We start from the raw sequence: 24023 nt of genomic DNA, 5'->3' as shown, positions 1-24023 counted from the left end.
TTCTGTGAATAAACATTACTTAGCAACAATTAAAAACTTCAGTGTTATCAGCATTGTTCTCAGTCTAAAGTTGAAAACACAGCACTGCACCAGTTGCTAAGGAGAAAAATGACTGCTACTGCTGAACCCAGGATACTCCTGAAGCCCATGGAGGACCTCCCACTGTGGAACAGTTGGACATTTTCTGAAAAATCTCCAGCCCATGGAAAGCCCGTGGTTGAGCAGGGGAACAGTGTGAGGAGGAAGGAACAGCAGAGATGAACTGTTATAGACTAAACAAAACCCCCATTCCCCCTGCACCACGGGGGAGGGGGGGGGAGAGGAGGCAGGAATGAAGGAGTAAATTTGAACCTGGGAAAAAGTGGGAGGAGGCAGGAAGGTGGTTTTGATTTTCACCATCCTACTCCATTTTTAATTGTCAATAAATTAAACTTTTTTTTCCCCAGCTCGAGTCTGTTTTGACTGTGATGGTAATTGGTAAGTGATCTCCCTGTGTCTAGCTCAACCCACAGGCTTCTCCATTTTAATTTCCCCCCCCTTTGTCCTACTGAGGGGGAGTGAGAGAGCAGTTGAGTGAGTGTCTGGCAGCCAACCAAGGTCAATCCACCACACTATCTCTAGATAAAAGCTGCATCAAGAAGTTCTAGGCTCTTGTTGTTTACTTGTATTCAGCTTTGTTTCAAAGGAATTCTCAGTTTTGGTCAGAGAACTACTAAAAATTTGGCTCGAGAAGGTTAACTTATAATATGTCAAATTTCAACAAACAGGATACATAAACACCTGTGTGATCTGTGACATGTCAGAATGACAGCAATGAGGAAGAGAAGGATTAAGAATTACCAAACACCAATGAAGGGGAAATTCAAATTTTAACTGATCAGCAGTAGTAATTTGTGATCAAGGAATGATTTGGTATGGAGGATAAGAAAGCCCAACTGCAGAAGGAGTTAAACTGGCTAGAAGCAGGAATGGCAGAGACATTTCCCTAGGTGATAAGAAACAGCCACAGCTTTGTCCTCTTGTAGCAATCCTGGAATGCAAGTGCTCACCTTTGGGCAGCAGAGCTGGGCTAGGGTATGGACCCAAGGCTGGTTAAGGCACCCCATGCCAACTCTCACATAATTGGTGCAGGTGCAAGTGAATATAAGGAATCTTCTCCTGATGCGCCTTTGCAGACTCCTTGTAGGTCCATTTATGGCATTAGGACTGTCCAATGCATTGTTCATTAAAACTTTTTATATTTAATCTCAAACATATGTTTAACTCACCTCAAAGGTTACAATAAAAATTCCCCAACATTACACACATGTAAACTAAAGCTTAAAGTTAAATCAGTTTTTTATTCAAAGAACATATTAAAATGCAGCACATTTACTCTTCTGTTAAATCACGCCAAACTACAGCTTAATCATATAAAGCATAGAACACACCAATATTTCTTGCATGCACTTTTTAAGAAAAACAAAAGCAGTCTTCCACCTCAGTTTTTTTTACTTGTTATTTTACCCAAAAACTGTTACTTACACACAAGTACTTGAGCTGCCTAAAATTTTTCAACAGCTACACATAATTCTACTTGTCATATGAAAGAAGCATTTTACAAGTTGTCAAAAGCACTACAGATGACTGGGAAAATCAGTTCTACTGAATTAAGTTATGACTTGGATCTGCAAGTGGCTGGTGATTAGTCTTGTGCCCTGTGAAATACCACTCAAGCAATTTCAAGTTATGAATCACAAGTACAAGAAATTAATGCACAAGGCTCAATTTGAGATCAGACTACTGGTATGCAGCCAACAGAACAGTCAAAAGCATGTAACTGAAAGATTCAAAACCCACAGCCATGAATTACTAGGTAGTTTTACATAGCCTAAGAAGCCTGAAATGACTATAAAGTGTTTCATTTCATTAAGTCCAAAAGATTAAAACTGGAGTGCATTAATACATTATTTTAAACAAACTGAGTTAATACAATTTCTACCACAACAGGTATCAATTATCAGAGAACATAACCCAACAATTGCAGTTTCCTCTGTAGAATTACTACTTTTCTGAAACAGCTCTATGCAGCTAGTCAGTCTATATCAAATAATTGAACAATTTTTTTTCTTCTCACTTAAGAAAGAGGGAAAGTCTGAATTCTTATCTGAATTTCCTGACCTTCAATGAGAGGGAGGAGTTAGGAGCAAGTGGGTCAGTAAATATGACTTACTAACATCCCCTAAAGTAGTAGCTCAACCAAAGAGTATCCAATTTGGAAACAAAATTTCTGTAGCATATTACGGATCTCTGGTTGCCTTCCAAGAAAAATACAGAAAGAAATCACCATGAGACAATGGTATTTGAAAGTACACAAGACTCATGAGGTGACAAATATACTGCTAAATGTTTTTTATCTGCATCTTAGAGCACTAGGCAGTGTTCTGTACCTTCATTTATTTGGGAAATATATGAAATCACACAGTTAACATATTCAAAACTAGCTTTGGAAGCCTGTTTTCTGGTTATATAGTGAATACTTTTTTTTTATATGCTTAATTGATTGCTGTGCTACAGTTAGTGAACACAAGACTGGCATGTTATCCTTTATGCACAGTGAGTATGAAGGCTCCTGTTTGATAATAATCATATAAGAGCAATATTTTATAACTCAGTGTTTGCTAATAGATTTAAAATAGTTTAGTACAAATCAATACCACCCTGTCAATATCCCCCTTTATTAACAAAAGCAAGTGCCAAATCATTAAAGGGTCCAAAAATATCTAAAAAATATTACCAATTGTTTACCTTTGTCTAGACTTTGCAAGACTAATCATTTTCAGATAAACCCAACAATGTGCAAAAGTTCCTAACATCATACATTAGAAATAACATGTGCTACTCAAACCAAAAGATTCTTCTGAGATCAAATTAAAAAACCCCATAAAACAGCAAAGTCAAGTCTCATATTGTCCCTAAACCATGACATATAACTTGTACAGTTGCAGTGAAGATCCTGAACTATCTTACAACTTCCTGCATGAAGCAGTTTCTTCCCTTCTACAAGTTATCTTCTGCCTTAGTTATTATAGGCAAAAATATACTGACATTAGAAAACTTGATTCCATTGCTGCTTACAGTATCTTCAGGCCTACCACTTAATATAGTTTTGCTTAAACAGTGAGATACTTTCCATTTTCTCAGACTTCCAGTATCTGAAGAGGGCCTACAAGGATGCTGGAGAGGGACTCTTCACTAGGGACTGTAGTGATAGGACAAGGGATGATGGGTTCAAACTTAAACAGGGTAAGTTTAGATTGGACATAAGGAAGAAATTCTTTACTGTAAGGGTGGTGAGGCACTGGAATGGGTTGCCCAGGGAAGTTGTGAATGCTCCATCTCTGGCGGTGTTCAAGGCCAGGTTGGTCAGAGCCTTGGGTGACATGGTTTAGTTTGAGGTGTCCCTGCCCATGGCAAGGGGGTTGGAACTAGATGATCTTAAGGTCCTTTCCAACCCTAACTATTCTATGATTCTATGTGTACCATTCTGCTAACCACAAACTGTGCTCAGAAAGTGCTTCCTGTGAAAAGTTTCAAATAATGAGTTAATTTTGTAAAATTCTAGCTTCTCACAACATGAAGTTTGTCCACCCTGCATTATGTGGTTCCATATTTACAAGATACTTAAACTTTACATTTGTCTTTTACCTTACAAAAAAGTGCAACTCTATCACCCCATATTATGGGGCAACAGCAATCACTATAAATTCTACAGAACAGCAGCCTATGATAAATAAATAAGGTGCTTATATTATGCCCAGGATCTAACTGGTTAAGAACCACCAAGTACCACCATTTCATGAAGGCAGACTCCATTCCTATGCTACTGTCACAGTGGTGCCACAGCTAGGTTTGCAAGCTCAATAAGAGCCAATGCACCATGCATGTGTTCACGCTGCTCCTGGAGGCTGCGGTGAGCTGTTGAATGAGCGTTATTTTTCTCTTCATCATCCTCTTCATCAGATTGAAGAAATCCCATCCGGTCCTTCTGTTCCTGATCCATTTTCTGGATTGTTTCACTTTTCAAAGTGGGAGCATGCTGTTCTCTAGTCTCCCAGTATCTACAACAGAGGTGGAGAATGTTTTTAAATTATGTACAGTTTATGTAAGAACTACTATTCAAAGCTAGCAGACCTTCCAAGTATTGCTTTGCACATGACTAATCGCTGCATTTCTTTTTTCTCTTTCAATCCTTTTAAGGCACTATTTAAGCTATCAGAAGCCTCCTTTATTGAGCATTTAAAGTGCAAAAGTGTCCAAGGGATATCTGATCTTTCACACAGCTCTTTCTAATACAAGGTATTCCCACCAGTCAGCTCTCCCTGTACATTGTTGTTCCTCACACAGATGCAAATTCAGCAGTAATGACTGTAGCACTAACATGATATTAGCAGGTGTTGTTCAAGCAAAGCGAAGCATTTAAGTAGAGAAGGAAAAACAGACAAGAAAGCCTCATGAGGAACTTTGTCTTAACCAGGAGTCAGTACTTAAACAAAAGGGGAGGCTGGGTTGAATCATACTAAAGGAACAGCTGGGTTTTGTTTATTGTTTTTCTTTCCTTTTTTTTTTTTCCTCCTAAGAATAAAACACTTTCTCAGGCCACTCTGTGTTATAAATTTAGAGAGAGATCACAACATGAGGAAACTTACTTCGCTAGCCACTCAGCTGCAGCTTTATTGTCAGCCTTCTGTTTTTCACTCAGTCTGACTGTGAGTTCTTCCCTCTTCAGCCGGGCATATGGGTGTTTGGGGCAATGACGGTTTGCATGTGTGAATCTGATTACGCACCCTTAAAAAATCCACGAAATACCAATAGAAAACACATTAAGGAAAGCAGTCAACTGACAAGTTAGCATGGAATTAATCCAACCTTCTTTACTCCATAAAAACCTGGATCCAATTGAAAACAGCACACTAGTTGCAAGGCCCACAGCATACCTAATCATTTTATGCAATGGTATTGACTGATACAATTACTGATAACCTGGCTTACATAAATCAAGCATGCAATCCTTCTATCTAAGTTGCATGATTCTGTGTGGCTTTTTCCTTCCCTAGATGCTCCCCGAAAATTAAGATCCAAAGCTTGTATATATAGCTGCCACATGAGCATCTATACATTCCCAGTACTAGACTGATACTAATTCTGAAAGCCTGAGCTGGTTTCAGGTGGGATAGTTAATTTTCTTCCTAGTGGCTGGTACAATGCTGTTTTCGATTATAGTGTGAGAATAATATTGATAAAGCACTGATGTTTTAGTTGTTGCTAAGTAGTGCTGACCCTGAACTAGGACTTCTCAGTTTCTCATGCTCTGCTACTGACCAGGTGCACAAGAAGCAGTGAGGGAGCATAGGACAGATGACCCAAACTAGCCAAAGGGATATTCAATATCATAGGATATCACACTCAGTATATAAAATGGGGGGGAGTTAGCTGGGAGCCACTGATTGCTGCTCAAAGACTGACTGGCTGGGCATTGGTCAGTGGGTGGTGAGCAATTGTATTGTGCATCACTTATGTTTCTTGATTCCTCTCTCTTTCCTGTTAGTTATCATTACTGTTACTGTTATTATTTTTAACTTTATTTCAATTATTAAACTTCGTATCTCAACCCACAGGTTTTAACTCCTGATTCTTTTCCCCATCCCATCAGGGGTGGGGCGGAGCAGGTGAGTGAGCAGCTGTGTGGTACTTAGTTGCAGACTGGGGTTAAACCATGATAAAGGCACAAGTTATTCTCTGAAGCCTTACCGTTCTCTGAGCAGATGAAAGGCTTTTCCCCTGTGTGAAGACGCTGGTGAGTTTTGAGTTGCCCACTCTGAACAAAGGCTTTCCCGCAGTCTGGGTAGTCACACAAATAAGGTCTTTCACCTTTAAAACCAAAACAAAACAACACCCAGAAATCCCCAAACAACCAAATGTCCTGGGTTTAGCAGTACCAGTCAATTTTTTCTCCTTCATAGTAACTGGTGCAATGTTGTGTTTTGACTTTCAGCCCAGGAATAGAGCCGATAACACCGATGTTTTTAGTTGTTGCTAAGTCATGTTTACTCTGAACAAGAACTTTGTGGGTCTCATGCTCTGCCAGGGAGGAGGGGAGGCCGGGAGGAAGCAGAGACAGGACACCTAACCCAAGCTGGCCAAAGAGGTATCCCATACCACAGCACGTCATGCCCAGGGGGGAACTGGGAGTTACCCAGAAGGGCACAGGGCTCTTTTTTGGGGTCAGACTCGTTTCAGCAGGTGGTATTGTAGTCTCTTCCCTTGTTATTTTCTCTTATCATTATTACCATTGGTGGTAGCAGTAGTGATTTGTGTTATACCTTAGTTACTGGACTGTTCTTATCTCAACCCGCGGGAGTTACATTCTTTCGATTCTCCTCCCCATCCCTCTGGGAGTGGGGGGGGAAGGAAAGAAGGAGGGAAAGAAGGGGGGGAGTGAATGAACAAGCTGCCTGACCGTTTTTAAACCACGACAGTTCTTTTTGGCAACCAATATGGGGCATGAAGGGTTGAGATAACGACAGATCTGACCGGAGTGTGTCTAATCATATTTGTGATAAGCATTCATTGTTTTAGATTAATAGTCACTCGTCACAATGCTGATTTATTGGCTCTAAAACTTGTTCCTCTTGATCTCACAATTTCAGTATATCGTACCTTACTTCGAGCCAGTATTTGCTGTATTAGTGTTTTTCAAGTGCGGGGCTTGGGCTAAGGTTCTTGTCTCATTGTACTTTATGGTAATGACTTGTAATACAACAGAATCGTTGATCATGAAACTGCTTTGGTTTATGTTCCCAGTGTGGTCACCACCTTTATACTTTGGGAGGTATATAATAAAAGTGCTTAGCAGTTACACAACTTTTTTCTCCTTCTCAGGTGGCTAACCTGTGAAAGAGACATTCTTTTACCCTCCCAGTCATCCACCCCAGACCGTTTACAGCATCATTTGAGAGTTTTGAAGTTTTTCAATGGCCTTTTAATACTGTTGAGACCTCTTTGCTGATTGTGATGGTATCCTGGGTTCAGCAGTAGCAGTCATTTTTCTCCTTCTTAGAAGCTGGTGCAGCGCTGTGTTTTGACTTTCGGCCTGGGGACGGTGCCGATAATACTGATGTTTTTAGTTACCGCTCAAATGTTTTAGTCTGGCCAATGACTTTCTGAGCCTCATGCTTTGACGGGGAGGAGGGGAAGCCAGGAGGAAGCAGAGACAGGACACCTGACCCAAACTGACCAAAGAGGTATTCCATACCACAGCACGTCATGCCCAGGGTGTAACTGAGAGTTACCCGGAAGGTCTGGTAGACTGCAGGGTTGGAGTAGGTATCGGTCGGTGCTTGGTCTGGCTGGGGGGGGGCGAGTTATCGGTCGGCTGGTGCTGAGGTGTTGTATTCTCTTCCCTTGTTATTTCCTTTATCATTATTATTATTGGTGATAGCAGTAGTGGTTTGTGTTATACCTTAGTTACTAAACTGTTCTTATCTCAACCCATGAGAGTTGCATTCTTTTCGATTCTCCTCTCCATCCGTTCAGGAGTAGGGGGAGGGAAAGAAGGGGGGAGTGAGTGAACAAGATGCCTGATTGGTTTTAAACCACAACAGATGGGGATCACCATTTTGGCACGCATACAGAGTGTATTTTGCCCATGACCATTTCATCTGATTTCAAGAGTTAAGCAGAGTCAGGTTTGGGTCTTGTCTGGGGTTAAACGACGATATAGGAGGACAAAGAGATTTTCCCTGAGGCTGGACAGCCATGAGTGGCAGGGTGTGTGGGACAGTATGGGCAAGTATCTAGGTCAGTGGGCCCCTCCAGTACTTTGGAATTTCACCACCGAACAACTGCAAAATCCAGAAGAATTAGTAAAACACTTAAATGAGGTGTGTGGTCAGTCTGGCCATACCAGAGACGGACAAATCATGGCAACGTGCTGGGGCTTGGCCTATGCTTCCAGGGCCCTTTTCAATACTATGCAGCTCCTTCAAAAGGAAAAAAATGTCGCTGGATCTGAGGGCAAAGCAACAGTCAGCACAGCTACTCCAGCTCCAAGCACAGCAGCTACACCACCCTCAGCAACAAGTACAGCAGCTACCCAAACTTTGGCTGCAATGGACAGCGCAGCTACCCTATCTCCAAGAACAGCAGCTACAACACACATAGCGAGAAGTACAGTTGCTACTCAAACTACAGTGATAATCACTGCAGCTAAACCAGAGGAGCAATTTGTACCAATACTGGTTGCCCCTGTACGCAAGAGAAAAAGCAAAAAATAGGCAAGAAGGGTGAAGCAAGATGAAGAAACAAAGTATTCACCACCTGGGACAGCATCTGACCAGGATTCATTATCACATGACGAAGAAGAAGAGGTGACTTCTTGACCTCGGACCTCAACCGAGCTATGGAATATGCAAAAAGATTCTACCCGTTCAACCAGGGGAGCACATCAACACCTGGTTGCTCCGATGCTGGGACAATGGGTCCGATGGTCACGAAATAGAAGGTACAGGAGCCAAGCAGCTGGGATCACTTGCTAGAGAAGGGGGAATTGACAAAGCAATTACAAGAGAGAAAATGTCCCTCAGTCTTTGGAGGCAGCTCTTGGCAGCTGTGAAAGAAAGGTTTCCATACAAGGACGATGTTATGAGTTGTTCTCCCAAGTGGACTACTGTAGACAAAGGCATCCAGTCTCTGAGGGAATCAGCCGTTGTAGAGATGATCTATCAAATCAAGCCGAATAACGGGGATATAACCATAGATCCAGATGAAGTCAAATGTACACGACGCATGTGGCGAAAACTTACACGGAATGCCCTGTCATCATATGCCCATTCATTGGCAACAGTAGCCTGGAATGACATAGTACCACTAACAGTGGATGAAATGGTTCATAAAATCCGCGAGTTCAAAGACAATCTCACCCCTTCCATCATCTCAGCTGTGGAAAAACAGTCCCAGGATTTCAAAAAATTGAGGGAAGATCTATCTGATTTATCCAGCTCTTCACATGTACCAACATATGTCTCAGCTATTAACAAAAGGCGTCCTATTGTTCGAGAGAGAAGATAAAAGAGGTATACGCCACGGGCCACCCTATGGTTTTACCTGCAGGATCACAGAGAAAACATGATGAAGTGGGATGGAAAATGTACTTCAGCTTTGGAGGAACAGGTGAGTGAACTGAAGAGGGGAGCAAGGGCCAAGACTGATCATCCCATGAGAGCTGTGGCTTCAGTCTCTGGTGAGCAGGTTCCCAGATGGAGCAGAAGAGCTGATTTTACTTCAGCTCCTGTGATAACAAAGAATAATCCCTTTCAACACAACTTAAGTGTCCAATATTGTGATGACTATTAGAAGGGCCCTGCCTCCAGCCAGGGGGAGATAGGGGACAATTGTATTTACTGGGCTGTGCGGATCAGATGGCCTGGCACATCAGTCCCACAGAAGTATAAGGCTCTAGTAGATACCGGTGCACAGTGTACCCTGATGCCATCAAGCTGTCAAGGGGTGGAACCCAATTATATTTCTGGAGTTACAGCAGGATCCCAAGAGTTGACTGTATTGGAGGCTGAAATCAGCCTGACTGGGAGGGAATGGCAAAAGCACCCCATTGTGACTGGTCCAGAGGATCCATGCATCCTCGGCATAGACTACCTCAGGAGAGGGTACTTCAAAGACCCAAATGGGTACCGATGGGCTTTTGGTATTGCTGCTTTGGAGACTGATGAAATTGAGCAGCTGTCCACCTTGCGTGGTCTCTCAGAAGATCCTTCTGTTGTGGGGTTGCTGAAAGTCTAAAAACAAGTGCCTATCGCGACCATAACAGTGCATCGGCGACAATACTGCACCAACCGAGACACACTGATTCCCGTCCAAAACCTGATCTGTAGACTGGAGAGCCACAGTTTGCTTTTACTTGGAGGGGTGTCCAGTTCACTTGGAACCGACTGCCCCAGGGGTGGAAACACAGCCCTACCATTTGCCATGGACTGATCCAGACTGCACTGGAACAGGGGCAAGCTCCAGAACACCTACAATATATTGATGACATTATTGTGTGGCAATACAAAGGAAGAAGTCTTTGAGAAAGGGAGGAGAATAATCCAAATCCTGCTGAAAGCTGGTTTTGCCATAAAACGGAGTAAGGTCAAGGGACCTGCACAGGAGATTCAATTATTGGGAATAAAATGGCAAGATGGATGTCGCCAGATCCTCACAGATGTTATCAACAAGATAACAGCAGTGTCTCCACCAACTAATAAGAAACACAAGCTTTCATGGGTGCAGTGGGGTTCTGGAGAATGCACATCCCAAATTACAGTTCGATTGTAAGCCCTCTCTATCATGTGACCTGGAAGAAGAATGTTTTTAAATGGGGCCCTGAGCAACAACAAGCCTTTGAGCAAATTAAACGAGAGATACTTCATGCAGTAGCCCTTGGACTAGTCTGGACCGGACCAGATGTAAAAAATGTGCTCTACACTGCAGCCAGGGAAAATGGTCCCACCTGTAGCCTCTGGCAGAAAACTCCAGGGGACACTCGAGGTCGACCCCTCGGCTTTTGGAGTCGGGGATACAAGGGATCTGAGGCAAGCTATACCCCAACTGACAAAGAGATACTGGCAGCCTATGAAGGGGTTTAAGCTGCTTCAGAAGTGATTGGCACTGAAGCACAGCTCCTCCTGGCACCCTGGTTGCCCGTGCTCGGCTGGATGTTCAAAGGCACAGTCTCCTCTACACATCATGCAACCGATGCTACATGGAGTAAATGGGCTGCACTAATTACACAACGAGCTCGAATAGGAAATCCCAGTCATCCAGGCATTCTAGAAGTCATCATGGACTGGCCAGAGGGCAAAGATTTTGGAATGTCACCAGAGGAGGAGGTGATGCGTGCTGAAGAGGCCCCACCATATAATAAACTTTCAGAAAGTGAAAAACAGTATGCCTTGTTTACTGATGGGTCCTGCCGTATTGTGGGAAAACATCAGAGATGGAAGGCAGCTGTATGGAGTCCTCGATGACAAGTGTGTGTAAAAACTACACAAAAGAAGAAGGAAACAGATGTCAGAGAAGAGGCAGTCAGGATGAAATACTACCAAGTACAGAACCCCAAGCTCAGGAAATTTTTTCCTCTTATTAAGCAAGTCCGACAACAGCAGATAAAATATTTACGCTATATGTCTTTTCTATTAGAGCCCAAATTACTGCTAGTTACCCTGTGACAAAAACAGTTACAGAAAGACTTTCTTTTGTTTGCATTAAGAATCCCTGTGAGAAAAGTATAATTAATCTAAGAATTAAACCAAGATATTAACAGATTGAATTGTTTGTTGGGTTTTTTTGCCTTCTCAACTCCTTCATAAGTGTTTGTCAGCTACTCACATCTTTTTAATCTCTTCACTTACCAGTATGAGTTCGTTTGTGTGCCTGTAGTGATTTCTCTCGTGGAAACACCCGGTTGCAGATATTGCAGCGTATTCTGCTAGAAGAATGCTCTCCTTCATTTATTAGGTCACGAACTGTTTCTGCTCTTGGTCGGCCACGTCTTCTCCCATCCTGTATTGAAATAATTAAGAAACTGAAGTATGTTGTGGTTTAACCCCAGCTGACAATTAAGTACAGCGCAGTCGCTCATGCTCGCTTGCTCACACCACACACCCCCCCAGTGGGATGGGAAAGAGATTCATAAAACAGCTAAAACCTATGTGTTGAGATAAGAACAGTTTAATAATTGAAATAAAGTATAGTATAATACAATACTAATACTAATGATATTAACAAAAAGGGAAATAGCAACGAGAGAGAGAAAACAAACAAAAAACCCCAACCAACAAACAAGACTGATATTCACCACCCACTGACCAATGCTCAGCCTGTCCTGAGCAGCAATTGGCCCCTCCCAGCTAACTCCCCCCAGTTTCTATACTGGGCATGACATGCTGTGGTATGGAATATCCCTTTGCCTCGTTTGTGTCAGGTGTCCTGTCTCTGCTTCCTCCCGGCTTCCCATGCCCCTCCTCACTAGAAGAGCATGAGAGACTGAAAAGTCCATGTTCAGTGTAAGCACTACTTAGCAACAACTAAAACATCAGTGCTTTATCAACATTATTCTCAGACTAAAGTCAAAACACAGCACTGTACCAGCCACTAGGATGAAAATTAATTCTGTCCCAGCTGAAACCAGGACAAGGTGCCATACTTTTCCATGTAAGCTGCTTAGCAAAATTCATACCCCCTCCACCAAACAAACCAAACCACAACACAACCCACAAGCAAGAACAAACACAATATTCTTACACGAGCTCAAGAAAACTGAAAGAACTGCTAAAATAATACATAGTAAACCACAAGTATTTTTATAAAAAAAAAAAGACACTGTGGGGTATATGTGGCAGGTTGTGGGTGTGGGGTGTGTCAGGATGAGGTAGGGGGTGGGGATGTGTACGTATGGGGGCATCTGGTTTGGGATTTTTTTTCCACTCCAGGGTCTTGAGCTTTCTGGATTTTTTTTATTCCATTGGTTTTGAGTCACCAGGTTTTTGTTTTTTTCATTCCATGGCTTTGGGCTGTTGGGGATTTTTTTTTTTTTTTTTTGTGACTTTTTGGGTTTCCAGGTTGGTCTGGAGTTTTTTATTTTGGTTCCTGCTTTTTGGGTCATATGGAGATTTTTTTTTCATTCTGGGGTCTTCAGTTGTTGGAGGTTTTATTCATTCTGGGGTCTTGGATTGTTTGTGGTGTTTGATTCCAGTGTTTTGGGTTGCTAGGGGTTTTTCTGTGTGTGCGTTTATATTTTTTTTTTTTTTGATTGGTTGGGTTGGGATTTTTAGTATTTTACTGTCTGGGGTCTTGAGGTTATTTGATTCCAGGCTTCTGGTTTCTCTGGATTATTTTATTTAATTTTTTTTTTTTGGGGGGGGGGCAGGCTTTTAAGTTGTACACAGTTGTGTTGTTTTTGAGGTTTTTTTATTTTTTGTTTCAACCTTTGAGTTGTAGGGGGGGGTGTTCTTTTGTTTCCTGGCTTTTGGGGCACCTGGGGGCTTTGTTTTTTCTGGCCTTTTGAGTCACCTGTTTTTTTCTTTTGGTTCCAGGCTTTTGCATCAACTGGTTTGGGTTTGGTTTTGTTTACTAACAGGCTTTTGGAGTGTCTGGGTTTTTTTGTTTGTTTTTTTTTTTTTTCATTCCAGGCTTTTGGGGCATCTGGTTTTTGTTTTGGGTTTTTTTTTTTGGGGGGGGGGTGGGTGTTGTTGGTTGGGTTTTTTCCCCCCTCTTTTTTTTTATTCATTGTCATTGGTTACCCTTGGCTGGGCACCAGGTGCCCTCCAAGCAACTGACTCCCCCTCTTCAGCAAGAAGCAAGATAGGGGGAAAAAATAAGTTCTTTTGAGTTGAGATAAAGACAGAGAGACTACTTTCCCCCTTCCCAGTAAAGCAGGTGCCTGGAAAACACAGGGTTAAGATACAACTTAACTTAGGTCTAAGATAGAGAACAATGTTTGTGTTGTAAGTCTGTGATGTGATAACAGAATTTAGTAGTCTTAGTAACAAGAGTGAATTATTTCTTTCCATCCTTCTAATGAGTGAATTATTTCTTACCATCCTTCTAATTATCAGTTAGTTTGGAGACAGTGACTCCCGAACATCCGCTAACTTCGGACACTCCTTGTCTGCCCATCCTGTTCTGCTTGCAATAAATTTTGTATGAAGGTCACACTGTCCTAAATCTTTGCCAGCTATCAGAAACTTACAGATATGTCTGGTTTCAGCTGGTTTTGTGATTACTGGGGCATCCAACTGTGCCAAAGGTGAAAAGTACACTGTGAGGAAGACAGCTTACTTAATCTTGAAGACTCCTGCCCACACGAGGAAGACTGCTTACTTCATCTTGAAGACCCCTGCCCACGACCATCAGAGGGCAGTGCGCAAGCACCAAAAGGGAGGAGACTTATGATAATGACTACCTAAACTAATTGTAATATCCTCCCAATGCTCTCTCGGGAACCTAATGAATATGCATGTTTGTGTGTAATAAATATCTGCTTGCTTAACCCCTCGGTGTGCAAGTTAGAAGGAGCGATCCCCCTTGCACCCGGCACCATAATAAATGTACCTGCTTTATAACTCTCTATGAGTTGTAGAGTCTGATTATGTGCTTCAGGGTCCTTCCCAAGGGATATAATCAGTCCTTCACAAACTGCTCCAGTCAACAGCTGTCCCCACAGCCAGTTCAACCTGCGGGAAACTGGCACTAGCAGCAGCAGCAGTTGCCATGTGCTAAGAGTTCGAGGCTTCTGAGGTCCATGGGGGTGTCTGACGGGATTTCAGGGCCCCTGACACCCTTGGGCTGTGTGCATGAGGAACCAGCCAGCTGGTAATAAGTCTCACAACAGGGGCAGGCAAAAACTGGGTGGTGCCAGCAGTCCCCACAACCAGTTCAAGCCATGAGAACTGACCCCTAGGGAACACTAATGACCTGGGAAGCAAACAGGAAGTAGTATGTTAGGAGATGCATGGCCAGTTCTTGAGGGAAGGTCTGCACACTGACAGTTATCAGACTGCTCCCTGCTCTGCTTGTCTTTATGCTTAGGCTGCAGCCCTGATGGTCACCCCTGCAAGCTGGTGGTTATTCATGCCTACCCATCAGCTTGAGGTCTATAGGGAATTAGAAGGGCTTATTAGTCAGTGCTCTGATATTGCCAGAAGCATAGTGGTATATACCAGGCAAAGGCTGCACTTTTCAGCAGACAGGAATCAACTAGGTAGCCAGGATAGCCTGGGAGTGGAGGAAGCTGCTGTCCAGGTGGAGGGCTGCAAATACCGCACTCGCATGTCCTGGGTGGAGGAGGTATCCTGTGCAAGGTATGCTGATTTATGATGTCATAGGAATCACAGAATCTTGATGAGAAAACTCAGTATTGGGTTTGCATGACAGGTTTTGGTAGTGAGGGGGCTACAGGTTTCCTCTGGGAAACTGATAGAAGCTTCCCAATGTCCGATAGAGCTAATACCAAGACGGACCCACCACTGGCCAAAGATGAGCCAATCAGCGACAGTGGTGGAAATGTCCTCTCTACACATCACACAACCAGCATCACATGGAGTGAGTAGTGAAATCATGCAATGAGCTCAGCTGGGGAAACCCAACTGCCCAGGAATCTTGGAAGAGATCATGGACTGGCCAAAATGCAGAAATTTTGGAGCACTGCTTGAAGAGGTGGCACATGCACCATGAATTATCAGATGAAAGGTGTTATGCTCTGTTTACTGCCAGTTCCTATTGTGTTTTAGGAAATCACTGAAAGTGGAATGATGCTGTGTGGAATCCCACATGACAAGTCACTGAAGCCACTAAAGAAGAAGGTGAGTCAAGTTAGTTTGCAGAAGTGAAAGCCATCCAGGTTGCCCTAGAGATTGATGAATGACAAAAGTGGCCAGGACTCACTCACTCTATGCTGATTCATGGATGGTGGCAAGTGCCCTATAGAGGTGGCTACATTGGGGAAGAAGACCAATTGGCAGCAGAGGGGTAAACCCATCTAGGCATTGTGGCAAGACATCGCTGCTTGGGTAGAAAACATCACTCTAAAGGTATGCCACGTAGATGCTTACATGCCCAAGTCATGCCACTGAAGAACATCGAAACAATGAACAGGTAGACATGGCTTCGAAAACTGAAGTGGCTCAGGTGGACCTGGACTGGAAGCATAAGGGTGAGCTATATGTAGCTCCATGGCCCATAAAACATCAGAACATCTAGGGAGAGATGCAACACACAGATGGGCTTGTGATCATAGAGTGGACCTGACCATGGAGGCTACTGCACAACTCACCCATCAATGTGGAAACATGTGCTACAATCAAGCAAGCTACAGAATTAAAATCTCCCTGGAACAGAGGGTGGTCTCTGGGTTTTCAATATGCCAAGGCGTGGTAAATTGACTATATTGGACTATTGCCACAAACATGCCAAGGCAAGTGCTACATACTCACCATGGTGGAAGCAAGTACTGGCTGGCTAGAAACATACCCTGTAAACTATGCCACTGCTCGAAACACCATCCTGAGCCTTGAAAAGCAAATTTTGTGGTGACATGGTACCCCAGAAAGAATTGACTCAGCCAATGTGACTCATTTCCAAAATAACCTCATAAACTCCTGGGCAAAGAAACATGGCATTGAGTGGGTGTATCACATCCCCTATCACCCACAAGCATCTTGAAAGATTGAGAGATATAATGGAGTGTTAAAGACTATGTTGAGCATTGGGCAATGGGGCATGGAAGCACTGGGATATAAATATAGCAGAAGTCACTTGGCTGGTTAACACCACAGGATCTGCTAACAGCCCTGGTTCTGCCCAAACAAAACCCCTACATACTGTGGGAGGAAATAAGGTCCCCATAGTGCATGCATGTAAGGAAGTCACAGCATCAAGGCTGTCTCTCCAACATCCCCACCACCACCACCCCCAAAGGTCAGTAGACTGGAGGTGGGCAAGATCTTGGGAGGGGACATAGCCAGGACAGCTTACCCAAACTGACCAAAGGGATATTCCATTCTATAAGATATCTGCTCAGAAATAAAAGCTGGGGGGGGGGGGGGCATTTGTTATTACATTTGTCTTCTGGAGCAACTGCTGCTTGTACTGAAGCCCTGCTTCCTGGGAAGTGGCTGGACGCTGCCTGCTGATGGGAAGTACAGAATAAATCTTTTGTTTTCCTTTGCTTCTGTGCACAGCCTTTGCTTTTGCTTTATTAAACTGCCTTTATCTTGACCCATGAGTTCTTTTCTATCTTATTTTCTCCCTGTGTCCTGCTGAGGAGGGGGAGTGATAAAGTGGTTTGGTGGGCACCTGATGCCCAACCAAGGTCAACCCATCACAAACTCACACAACTGTAAGACCACAATGGACGGCTTAAGTTCGGGGGGGGATTGTTTTTGTTTTTTTTTTTTTTTTGGTGCTGGTGTGAGGAGTCCTCCCCCTGAGAAGGAAGAAGTGGAAGAAACAATATGAGATGAACTGACCACAACCCCTATTTCCAATCCCCCTGCACTGCTTGGGGGGAGGAGGTAGATAAAATAGGGAGTGAAGTTGAGCCTGCGAAGAAGGGAAGAGTGGGGGGGGAGAAGGTGTTCTATGATTTGGTCTTACTTCTCATTACCCTACTCTGATTTGTTTGGCAATAAATAAATTAATTAATTTTCCTCAAGTTGAGTCTGCTTTGCCCATGACAGTAATTGGTGAATGATCTCTCCCTGTCCTTATCTCGAGCCATGAGCCTTTTGTTCTATTTTCTCTCCCTTGTCCAGCTGAGGAGGGGGAGTAATAGGCTTTGGTGGCCACCTGGCATACAGGTAAGTTCAACCCACCACACCCCATCACAGAAAAGGGAAGCAGTTACAAGTTCTAAATGTGGAACCTGGACTAGAACTGCTGCTGGACAGTGATATCCATGAATCTCCAGTGCCCAGGAATGCCTCCACCATCATTTGCTTTCTCCGAGGATTGACTTGTGTTCTTTTATATGATTTCCAAGTCTAGTTTATGATTACTATTTTGATACAGGAAATAGTGTGTCAAGATTTGACCTGACCTGCAAAGGGTCCAGGTGACTAGAAATTCTAAGTTAAGTTACTATAATAATCATAATATACTGATAAGAAAATAAAGCTTTAATTTTCTACAATTTAGTGCCATCATCATTCTGCCAAGGTTCCCTAAAAGAATCTGTCTGTCCCCTTAGTGTTGGGTGACACTGTTTGCAAGCTTTTTTGGTTCAGTGGTTCTGGGGGATTTATTTGGCATATTTTTGTTTCAGCATGTTTTGTGGTGTGTTTTTTTTTTTTTTTGGGGGGGGGAGTGTTCTTGTTGAGGGGGATAGATTTGGTTAGGTTTTGTTTTGGGACATTTTTCATTTGGCATATTAGGTTTTTTGTGGTTCAGTGGTTTGAGGAACTAGGTTTGGTATATTTTAAGCAAAATTTTATTCTAGCACTTTATGGGGGTTTATTTAGTTGGTGATTGGTGGATTTTAGCTTTTGTGTGATTTGGGTTTTTTCAGTGGAAGGGGGGGCCTGGGTTTGGGATACTTATGATTTGCATGGCTTCAGGGGTTTTTGTGTCAGTCACTGGGGGGCAGGGTTTTTGGGGTAATATTGGGTTTTGGGGTTTTGAATGGTTGGTGTTTAGGTTTTTTTATTATTTTGACAGCTAGGGGTTTTTTGCATGTTTTAGTGGCTTGTTTCAGTATGGTGGTTCAGGAGGCTGTTTGGTGCACTTTTTAATTTTTTTTTTTCCCATTTTTGTTTTGGCACAGTTAGGGGATTTTTGTGTGTGTGTGTATGTGTGCTTGTTAATGGGGGGTGCTGGGTTTGGCTTTTATTTATTTTGGCCTGGTTTGGGGTAGTGGTTTGGTTGTTGTGGGGGCTGGGTTTGGCATGTCTTTGCTTTAACATGGTTTTCTTGGGTTTAGATTTTTCTAGGGGTTTTGTGACTGAGGGCTCGGTTTGAATGTTTGAATTTCATCATGTTTTGAGAGACTTGGTTCGGTGGCTGAAGGTGATAGGTTTGGTGCATTTTTTGTGTTAATGCATTTTAGTTTGTTTTTTTTTTTTTCCAAATTGCTGGTTGGGAGCACTGGGTTAGGCGCAGTTTTCTTTTGGCATGTTTGGGGGATTAATATTGTGTTTGGAGAATTTGCAGTATTGGGGTTTAGTTGGGTTTGTGGGCTTGTTTTTTTTTTTTTTTGTTTGTTAGTTGGAGGGCTAGATTGGGCACATTTTTTGTTTTGATGTAGTTTTGAGAGGCCACGTTTTGCCAAGTTTTCAGTATTTTTTGTGTGCTGTGGGGTATTTTTTTGGTTCAGTGATTGGATTAGCATAGGCTGTTTCTCTTTTGGCATGTTTTGGGTGTTTTTTCATTCTGGGTTTGTCAGGACTGGATTTTGCACATTCGTGTTTTGGTGCATTTGGGGGGGGCAGGGTTTATTGGTTTTGGTATCCTTTTATTTAGGCATGTTTGGGGAGGTTTTTTGTTCAGTGGTTGGGGAGGGGTGGGTTCAACATGTCTTGGGGATCTTTTTGTTTGGTGGTTCAGTGGGCTTTGTTGGGCATGGTTTTGTCTTGACATGGTTTGGTCCAGTGGTCTGAGGTGCTGGACTTGGTGGATTTTGTTTGGGTGCAACATGTTTGGGGGGGCTTGCCTTCCTCTGGTTCAGAGAGCAGGGTTTGATGCACTTTTATGTGTGATGCGTTTTAGGGTGGGAGGTTGCCTTTTCAAGATCTGGGGGACTATATCTGGAGCATCTTTTCCTGTGGCTTGTTTTTGGGAGTGGTTGCCTTCTTGGGGTTTGAGGAGCTGGGGTGCTTTTTCCTGCGACACGTTTTGGAGCAGAAAGTTGCCTTTTTTGTCATTCAGGAGACTGGATTTGGTGCACTTTCTCACACAGAACATTTTTGGGGAGAGGTTTGCCTTCTTAAGGTTCAGGTGGCTGGTCTTGGGCACACTTACATGTGGTGCATTTTTGGGCTTGAGGTTGCTTTCTTGGGGTTCCAGACACTGGATTTGGCATGCTTTTTTTTGTGGTGTGCTTTGCAGGGTGAGTGCCTTCTTGTTGTTTTGAGAGGCTGAAGTTGCCATGTCTTATGATATGTTTTAGGGAGAGGCACAACCTTTTCTGTTTTCAGGAGGCTGGGCACATCTTTTTGTGTGGCACATTTTAGGGGGGAGGGTATGTTTTTGGGGTGGGGGCTGGGTTTGGCACTTTCTTTTGGGTATTGAGTTTTGGGGGGAGATGGAGTGGGCCTTTTTTTCATGGTGCTTTTTGAGGAAGCTGTTGCTTTAGAGTTTGAGAGGCTGGGTTTGGAGCACCTTTTTGTGATGTGTTTTTGGGAGAATTTGATGTTCTGGATTTGGAGGGCTTCATTTGGTATGGTTATTTTTATCATGGCACATTGTGATGGGAATACCTCCTTCGGGTTTGGGTTGGTGCGCTATTTTGTGTTGCAGTTTACAGGGCAGAATACCAACATGGGGGGGGGGGGGGAAAAGGAAGAGGTGGGAATGGCACACTTTTTCATGTGGCACAGTTTGGGGAGTGTTTGCCTTCCTGGGGTTGAAGGGGCTGGGGTGCACATTCTTTTTCCATGTGGTGTGTTGTGGAGAGTATAGTTGCTTCCTCAAGTTTCAATGTTTAGCATGCTTTTTGTGTGGTGTGTTTTGAGGGGGTTGCCTTCTGCCAGTTTGGGGTGGCTAGGTTTGAACATTTTTCCTTCAGCTCATTTTGGGGATTTTCTGGTTCTGTGGTTGAGGGAAGCTTTTGGGCTTAGAGAGGTGGGTTTATTGGGTTGGGGGATATTAAGTTTCAGGGGGGAGGGGGAAATTATCAGTTTATGCTTTTTACAGGGGGATGAGATGTTTTGTTGATGCTTTGGCAGAGTTGAAGTGTTTGGGAATTGTAATTTGTGGGGGTTTAGGATTTAAGTATGATTTACCAGGTCTGTGAGTTCTGAAGTTCTTGGGAGGCAGGGGTTGGGTTTGGGGGTTTATGGGGAGTTTATTGGATTTAGGAGAGTGTGTTTTTGAGGGGGCTGGGTTTCAAGCTTTGGGTTTGTTTGGTTTGGGATTTTTTTTTTTTGGTTGGTTGGTTGGAGGGGGGGAAGAAAGGGTGCGCCCAGAGTTTTGGGTGTTAGAGCTACTGGGGCTTGGGGCATTGTGCATGGTTGGGGCTTTTGGAAGGAGTGTGAGCATTTAGAGGGTGAAGGTTTCAGGATTTCTTGTATTTAGGGGTTTAGGGCTTTTTGGAGTGGATTTTCAGGGGTCTAGTTTAGGTTACTTTGGGGAGTTTGGGGTGACAGGTTTTTTTTTGTTTGGTTAGTTATTGGAATTTCTGGGGAGCTCTATGGATTGGGGGTTTTCAGGAAGACAAACAAGGAGAATAGGAAGGAATGCTCAGCGTGTTGCCTTTAACTTTACGTCTCTGCCCTTCCGTAGTGAGGCACTTTACCACCCCACTGACTACTGGATGCATGCATAGGGGCAGCAGACTGTACCCCATCGCACCCAGCTGCTTGGCCTGTCCCGACCACACTCACCTTGAGGCTGCTACTGCTGCTACTCGCCTCCTCTTCTTCCCCGCTGCAAGCTCTAGCTGGCCCCCCACGGGGCTGCTGGACGAATGAAGGGATGGCAGAGCCACACGGGCTAAAGGTCACATTGTGGGCATTCTCTCCCCAGCGCCAGGGGTAAACCATGAAGTCGCTGAAGCCAGGTCTGATGAGGACGGGCGGGGGGAGTGCTAGCTCCCCATCTCTGCCCCTGGAGAACGGCTTGACAGAGGTGGTTTTGATAACAGAAACCAGTACGCCATTCGGGGACTCCTGGTAAAAAGTCACCGGGAGACCCGGCGGTGGCTTCTCCACCATCGCCACCTCCTTGCAGACACCTGCACAAAAAAGAGGGAGTGGGAAAGCTCCTAATGGCTCAGCTGCTCTTTCCCAAAGCGGGGAAATTGTAGAAATCCTGCAACCACCACCACCACCATTTGTTAAACACCATCTCCCCCCGCCCCACCACTCTGCTTTACCTGTTTTTTTGCCGGAGACGGCAGCTCCTCTTGGGGCCTCACCCCTCTTTTCTCAGCTACCACCGGCGCAAAATCCGTGACAGCTACAATCTACCCACACGTTCTGAACTGGCGCCGATCCCCGCTTGCAATTCCAGCCCTGATGACTCCTGAAAGAGTTAGCGTTGCAAAACCAAGGCCGAAACGGAGAATTTCCCGCGTTACATTTCGCGCCTGGGCGTAACCAATCACCGAACCAGGTACTGACGTCACGGAGCAACAGTTACCGCTTACCAACCACTTTGCCGTGTGGGCGGGGACAGAACGGAACTCGGATTCACTTCTGCTATTTTATTGGCTAGGCGCCAAGTCGACTGGTAGAATTCGAAACTGATTGGGCTGGTGGAGTGCTAGGGGTGTTTTGTGTCACTATAACTAATTTTCTATAAGGATGCGCAACTTGGCTGCTGATTGGCCCGCCAGGGCGGGCGGGCAGGCCTGCTTCTAGCTTGGAGCGCGTTTTTGTTTCGCTGTTAGAGCGCTTGGTGGATGAGCTCCAGCGGGGAGACTAGGAACAGGCGCTGTAAAGGCTGCAGCAGAGCGTTTATTACAGCGGCCGTTGTGGAACGTGGCAGAAGTAAGCGTGTTGGCCGCGTTCTGTGAAGAAACAAAGCAGGGAGCTCAGAGCCGCTGCCTCTCTGCAGGGTCCAGAGGGTCCAGAGTGTACGAAGAAATGCCTGTTTCGGTACTAAACCCTAACACTGATAAACTATCCTGAGACTGCAGCTCTGCTCCTCCACGCACACGTTTAAAATAACCATTGCTTGATCATACACTAACAGGTAGTCCAATGAGTGTAACGCTGTTTTGTGATGATTGGTATGAAAAGCAAGGCAGTAACTGAAATATAATTTGTGGAATGAACACTGCTTGAGACTATGAGCTTTTATCTCGGTTACTGATGTGACTGGAAGACCCAACTTATAGTCGGCTGTTACCGGCTGAGAACACCCCATAATGGCAATAAAACAGTAGGAGATTTGCCCTTCAAAAAAACCTCCAAACCCAGTCATGTAACATAGCCATCTACGCCACCTGCATAGAACAAGCACGTACTGTTTACATAAACAATAGTAAATGATTATTCTACCCTGTAACACAAGTGATTTTAAAGTTATTAATTTTATTATTTAGTAATTACTGTTAAAAAAACCCATCCAAACAAAAACCAGGAAAGTGGAATTCATATCAGCTTTTAATTGATCCAGTGAGTGAAAGACCTACGTATGAACAACAAAAAAAATTATGTTAAAAAAGAATAATTTGAAAATAGTGGCATACATTGATTCGGCTTTATCTGGTAAAAGCCTGAAAAATAGGTTGTATAATTTTTAAATCTCAAAGTAACCATTTAGTAAATCCTTAAGAAATATTTGAAATTAGGAAGGCTTTGGCTTTATCAGACTGAGCAGTACTCAATTTATTTTATGTTATTGTCATGGTTTAAGGCCAACTGGTAACCCAGAACCACAAAGCTGCTTGCTCACACACACCCCACCCCCCCCCACCCCCCCCCCCTCCCAGAGGGATGGGGAAGAGAAAATAATCTAAATCGCATGGGTTGAGATAAGAACAGTCCAGTAACTAAGGTATAACACAAAACCACTACTGCTACCACCAATGATAATAAGGATAAGGGAAATAACAAGGAGAAAGAACATAAAAATAAAAGGGAAAATAAAACATCATAAACACAAATGACAGACAATACAAATCCTCACCAACCAATACCCAGACCAAGCAGTGATCTGAGGGTTGTGGGTAACTCCCCCTACTTTATATACTGGCCATGACATGCTGTGGTATGAAATACCCCTTTGGTTAGTTTGGGTCAGGTGTCCTATCTCCTTCCTCCGTGCTTCTTGCGCCCCTCCTCCCTTGGCAGAGCATGAGACTCAGAAAGACCTTGATGGGAGTAAACATTACTTATCAACAAATAAAAACATCTGTGTGTTATCAGTGTTGTTCTTAGGCTAAAGGGAGGGATCACTGCTAAGCTTCTCTGGTTTCTTCAAAGTTCATTCTTTGTTGGGGTGATTATTGGAGGGAAGTCAGGATCAGTTGACAGTGACCTGAGGACAGTTCTGCTTCTGTCTCTGCTGATGATCATGAAGGTACATATCTTAATTTCGAAGCCCAGACTGGCAAAGATGGGCACCTAGCTAATGGGCTATAAAAGTGTCATAGAGCAGGCAACAGCATATAATTGAGTTTGTTGTGTGTTTTCCCTGCCACAGAAAAAAATATGGACTCAGAGATCAATATGATCACACAAAAGCCATTTATCGCAAAGCCTTAACTCCTTATATACAATCTCTTACATGCACTTACAGTGATTTGGCATATTAGGATTGGATACATG

The 24023-nt window shown here is 43.7% G+C and overlaps 1 protein-coding gene across 2 annotated transcripts; it reads right to left on the bottom strand.

Moving 5' to 3' along the window:
- Positions 1–3520: 3520 nt before the first annotated feature.
- On the bottom strand, positions 3521–21559 carry LOC133210719 (zinc finger protein 367-like). Of its 2 annotated transcripts, none has more exons than XM_061350388.1 (5): positions 21132–21559; positions 11448–11598; positions 5791–5910; positions 4689–4827; positions 3521–4100 (listed from the first exon to the last, which is right to left on the bottom strand). In XM_061350388.1, the coding sequence occupies exons 1-5, from the start codon at positions 21459–21461 to the stop codon at positions 3869–3871; spliced, it is 972 nt and encodes a 323-aa protein (XP_061206372.1). In that variant the 5' UTR covers positions 21462–21559; the 3' UTR covers positions 3521–3868. The 2 variants fall into 2 exon arrangements, with proteins under 2 accessions (XP_061206372.1, XP_061206373.1); XM_061350389.1 differs by having other exon boundaries at positions 5791–5880.
- Positions 21560–24023: the final 2464 nt, after the last annotated feature.

This window comes from Neopsephotus bourkii, unplaced genomic scaffold, assembly GCF_033783945.1.
Source record: "Neopsephotus bourkii isolate Nb327-2 ecotype Australia unplaced genomic scaffold, CSIRO-AGI_Nbou_v1 NB_485, whole genome shotgun sequence".
In the NCBI taxonomy this organism is placed as follows: Eukaryota; Metazoa; Chordata; class Aves; order Psittaciformes; family Psittacidae; genus Neopsephotus; species Neopsephotus bourkii.
This window is presented reverse-complemented; position numbering and strand designations above follow the sequence as displayed.

Coding starts and splice junctions, on each gene's coding strand:
- LOC133210719 (XM_061350388.1), bottom strand. CDS start 21,461: ATGGTGGAGAAGCCACCGCCGGGTCTCCCGGTGACTTTTTACCAGGAG. Junction 11,599..21,131: donor GCAGCAGTAGCAGCCTCAAG/GTGAGTGTGGTC, acceptor ATTTCAATACAG/GATGGGAGAAGACGTGGCCG. Junction 4,828..5,790: donor TTTCATCTGCTCAGAGAACG/GTAAGGCTTCAG, acceptor GGATTTTTTAAG/GGTGCGTAATCAGATTCACA.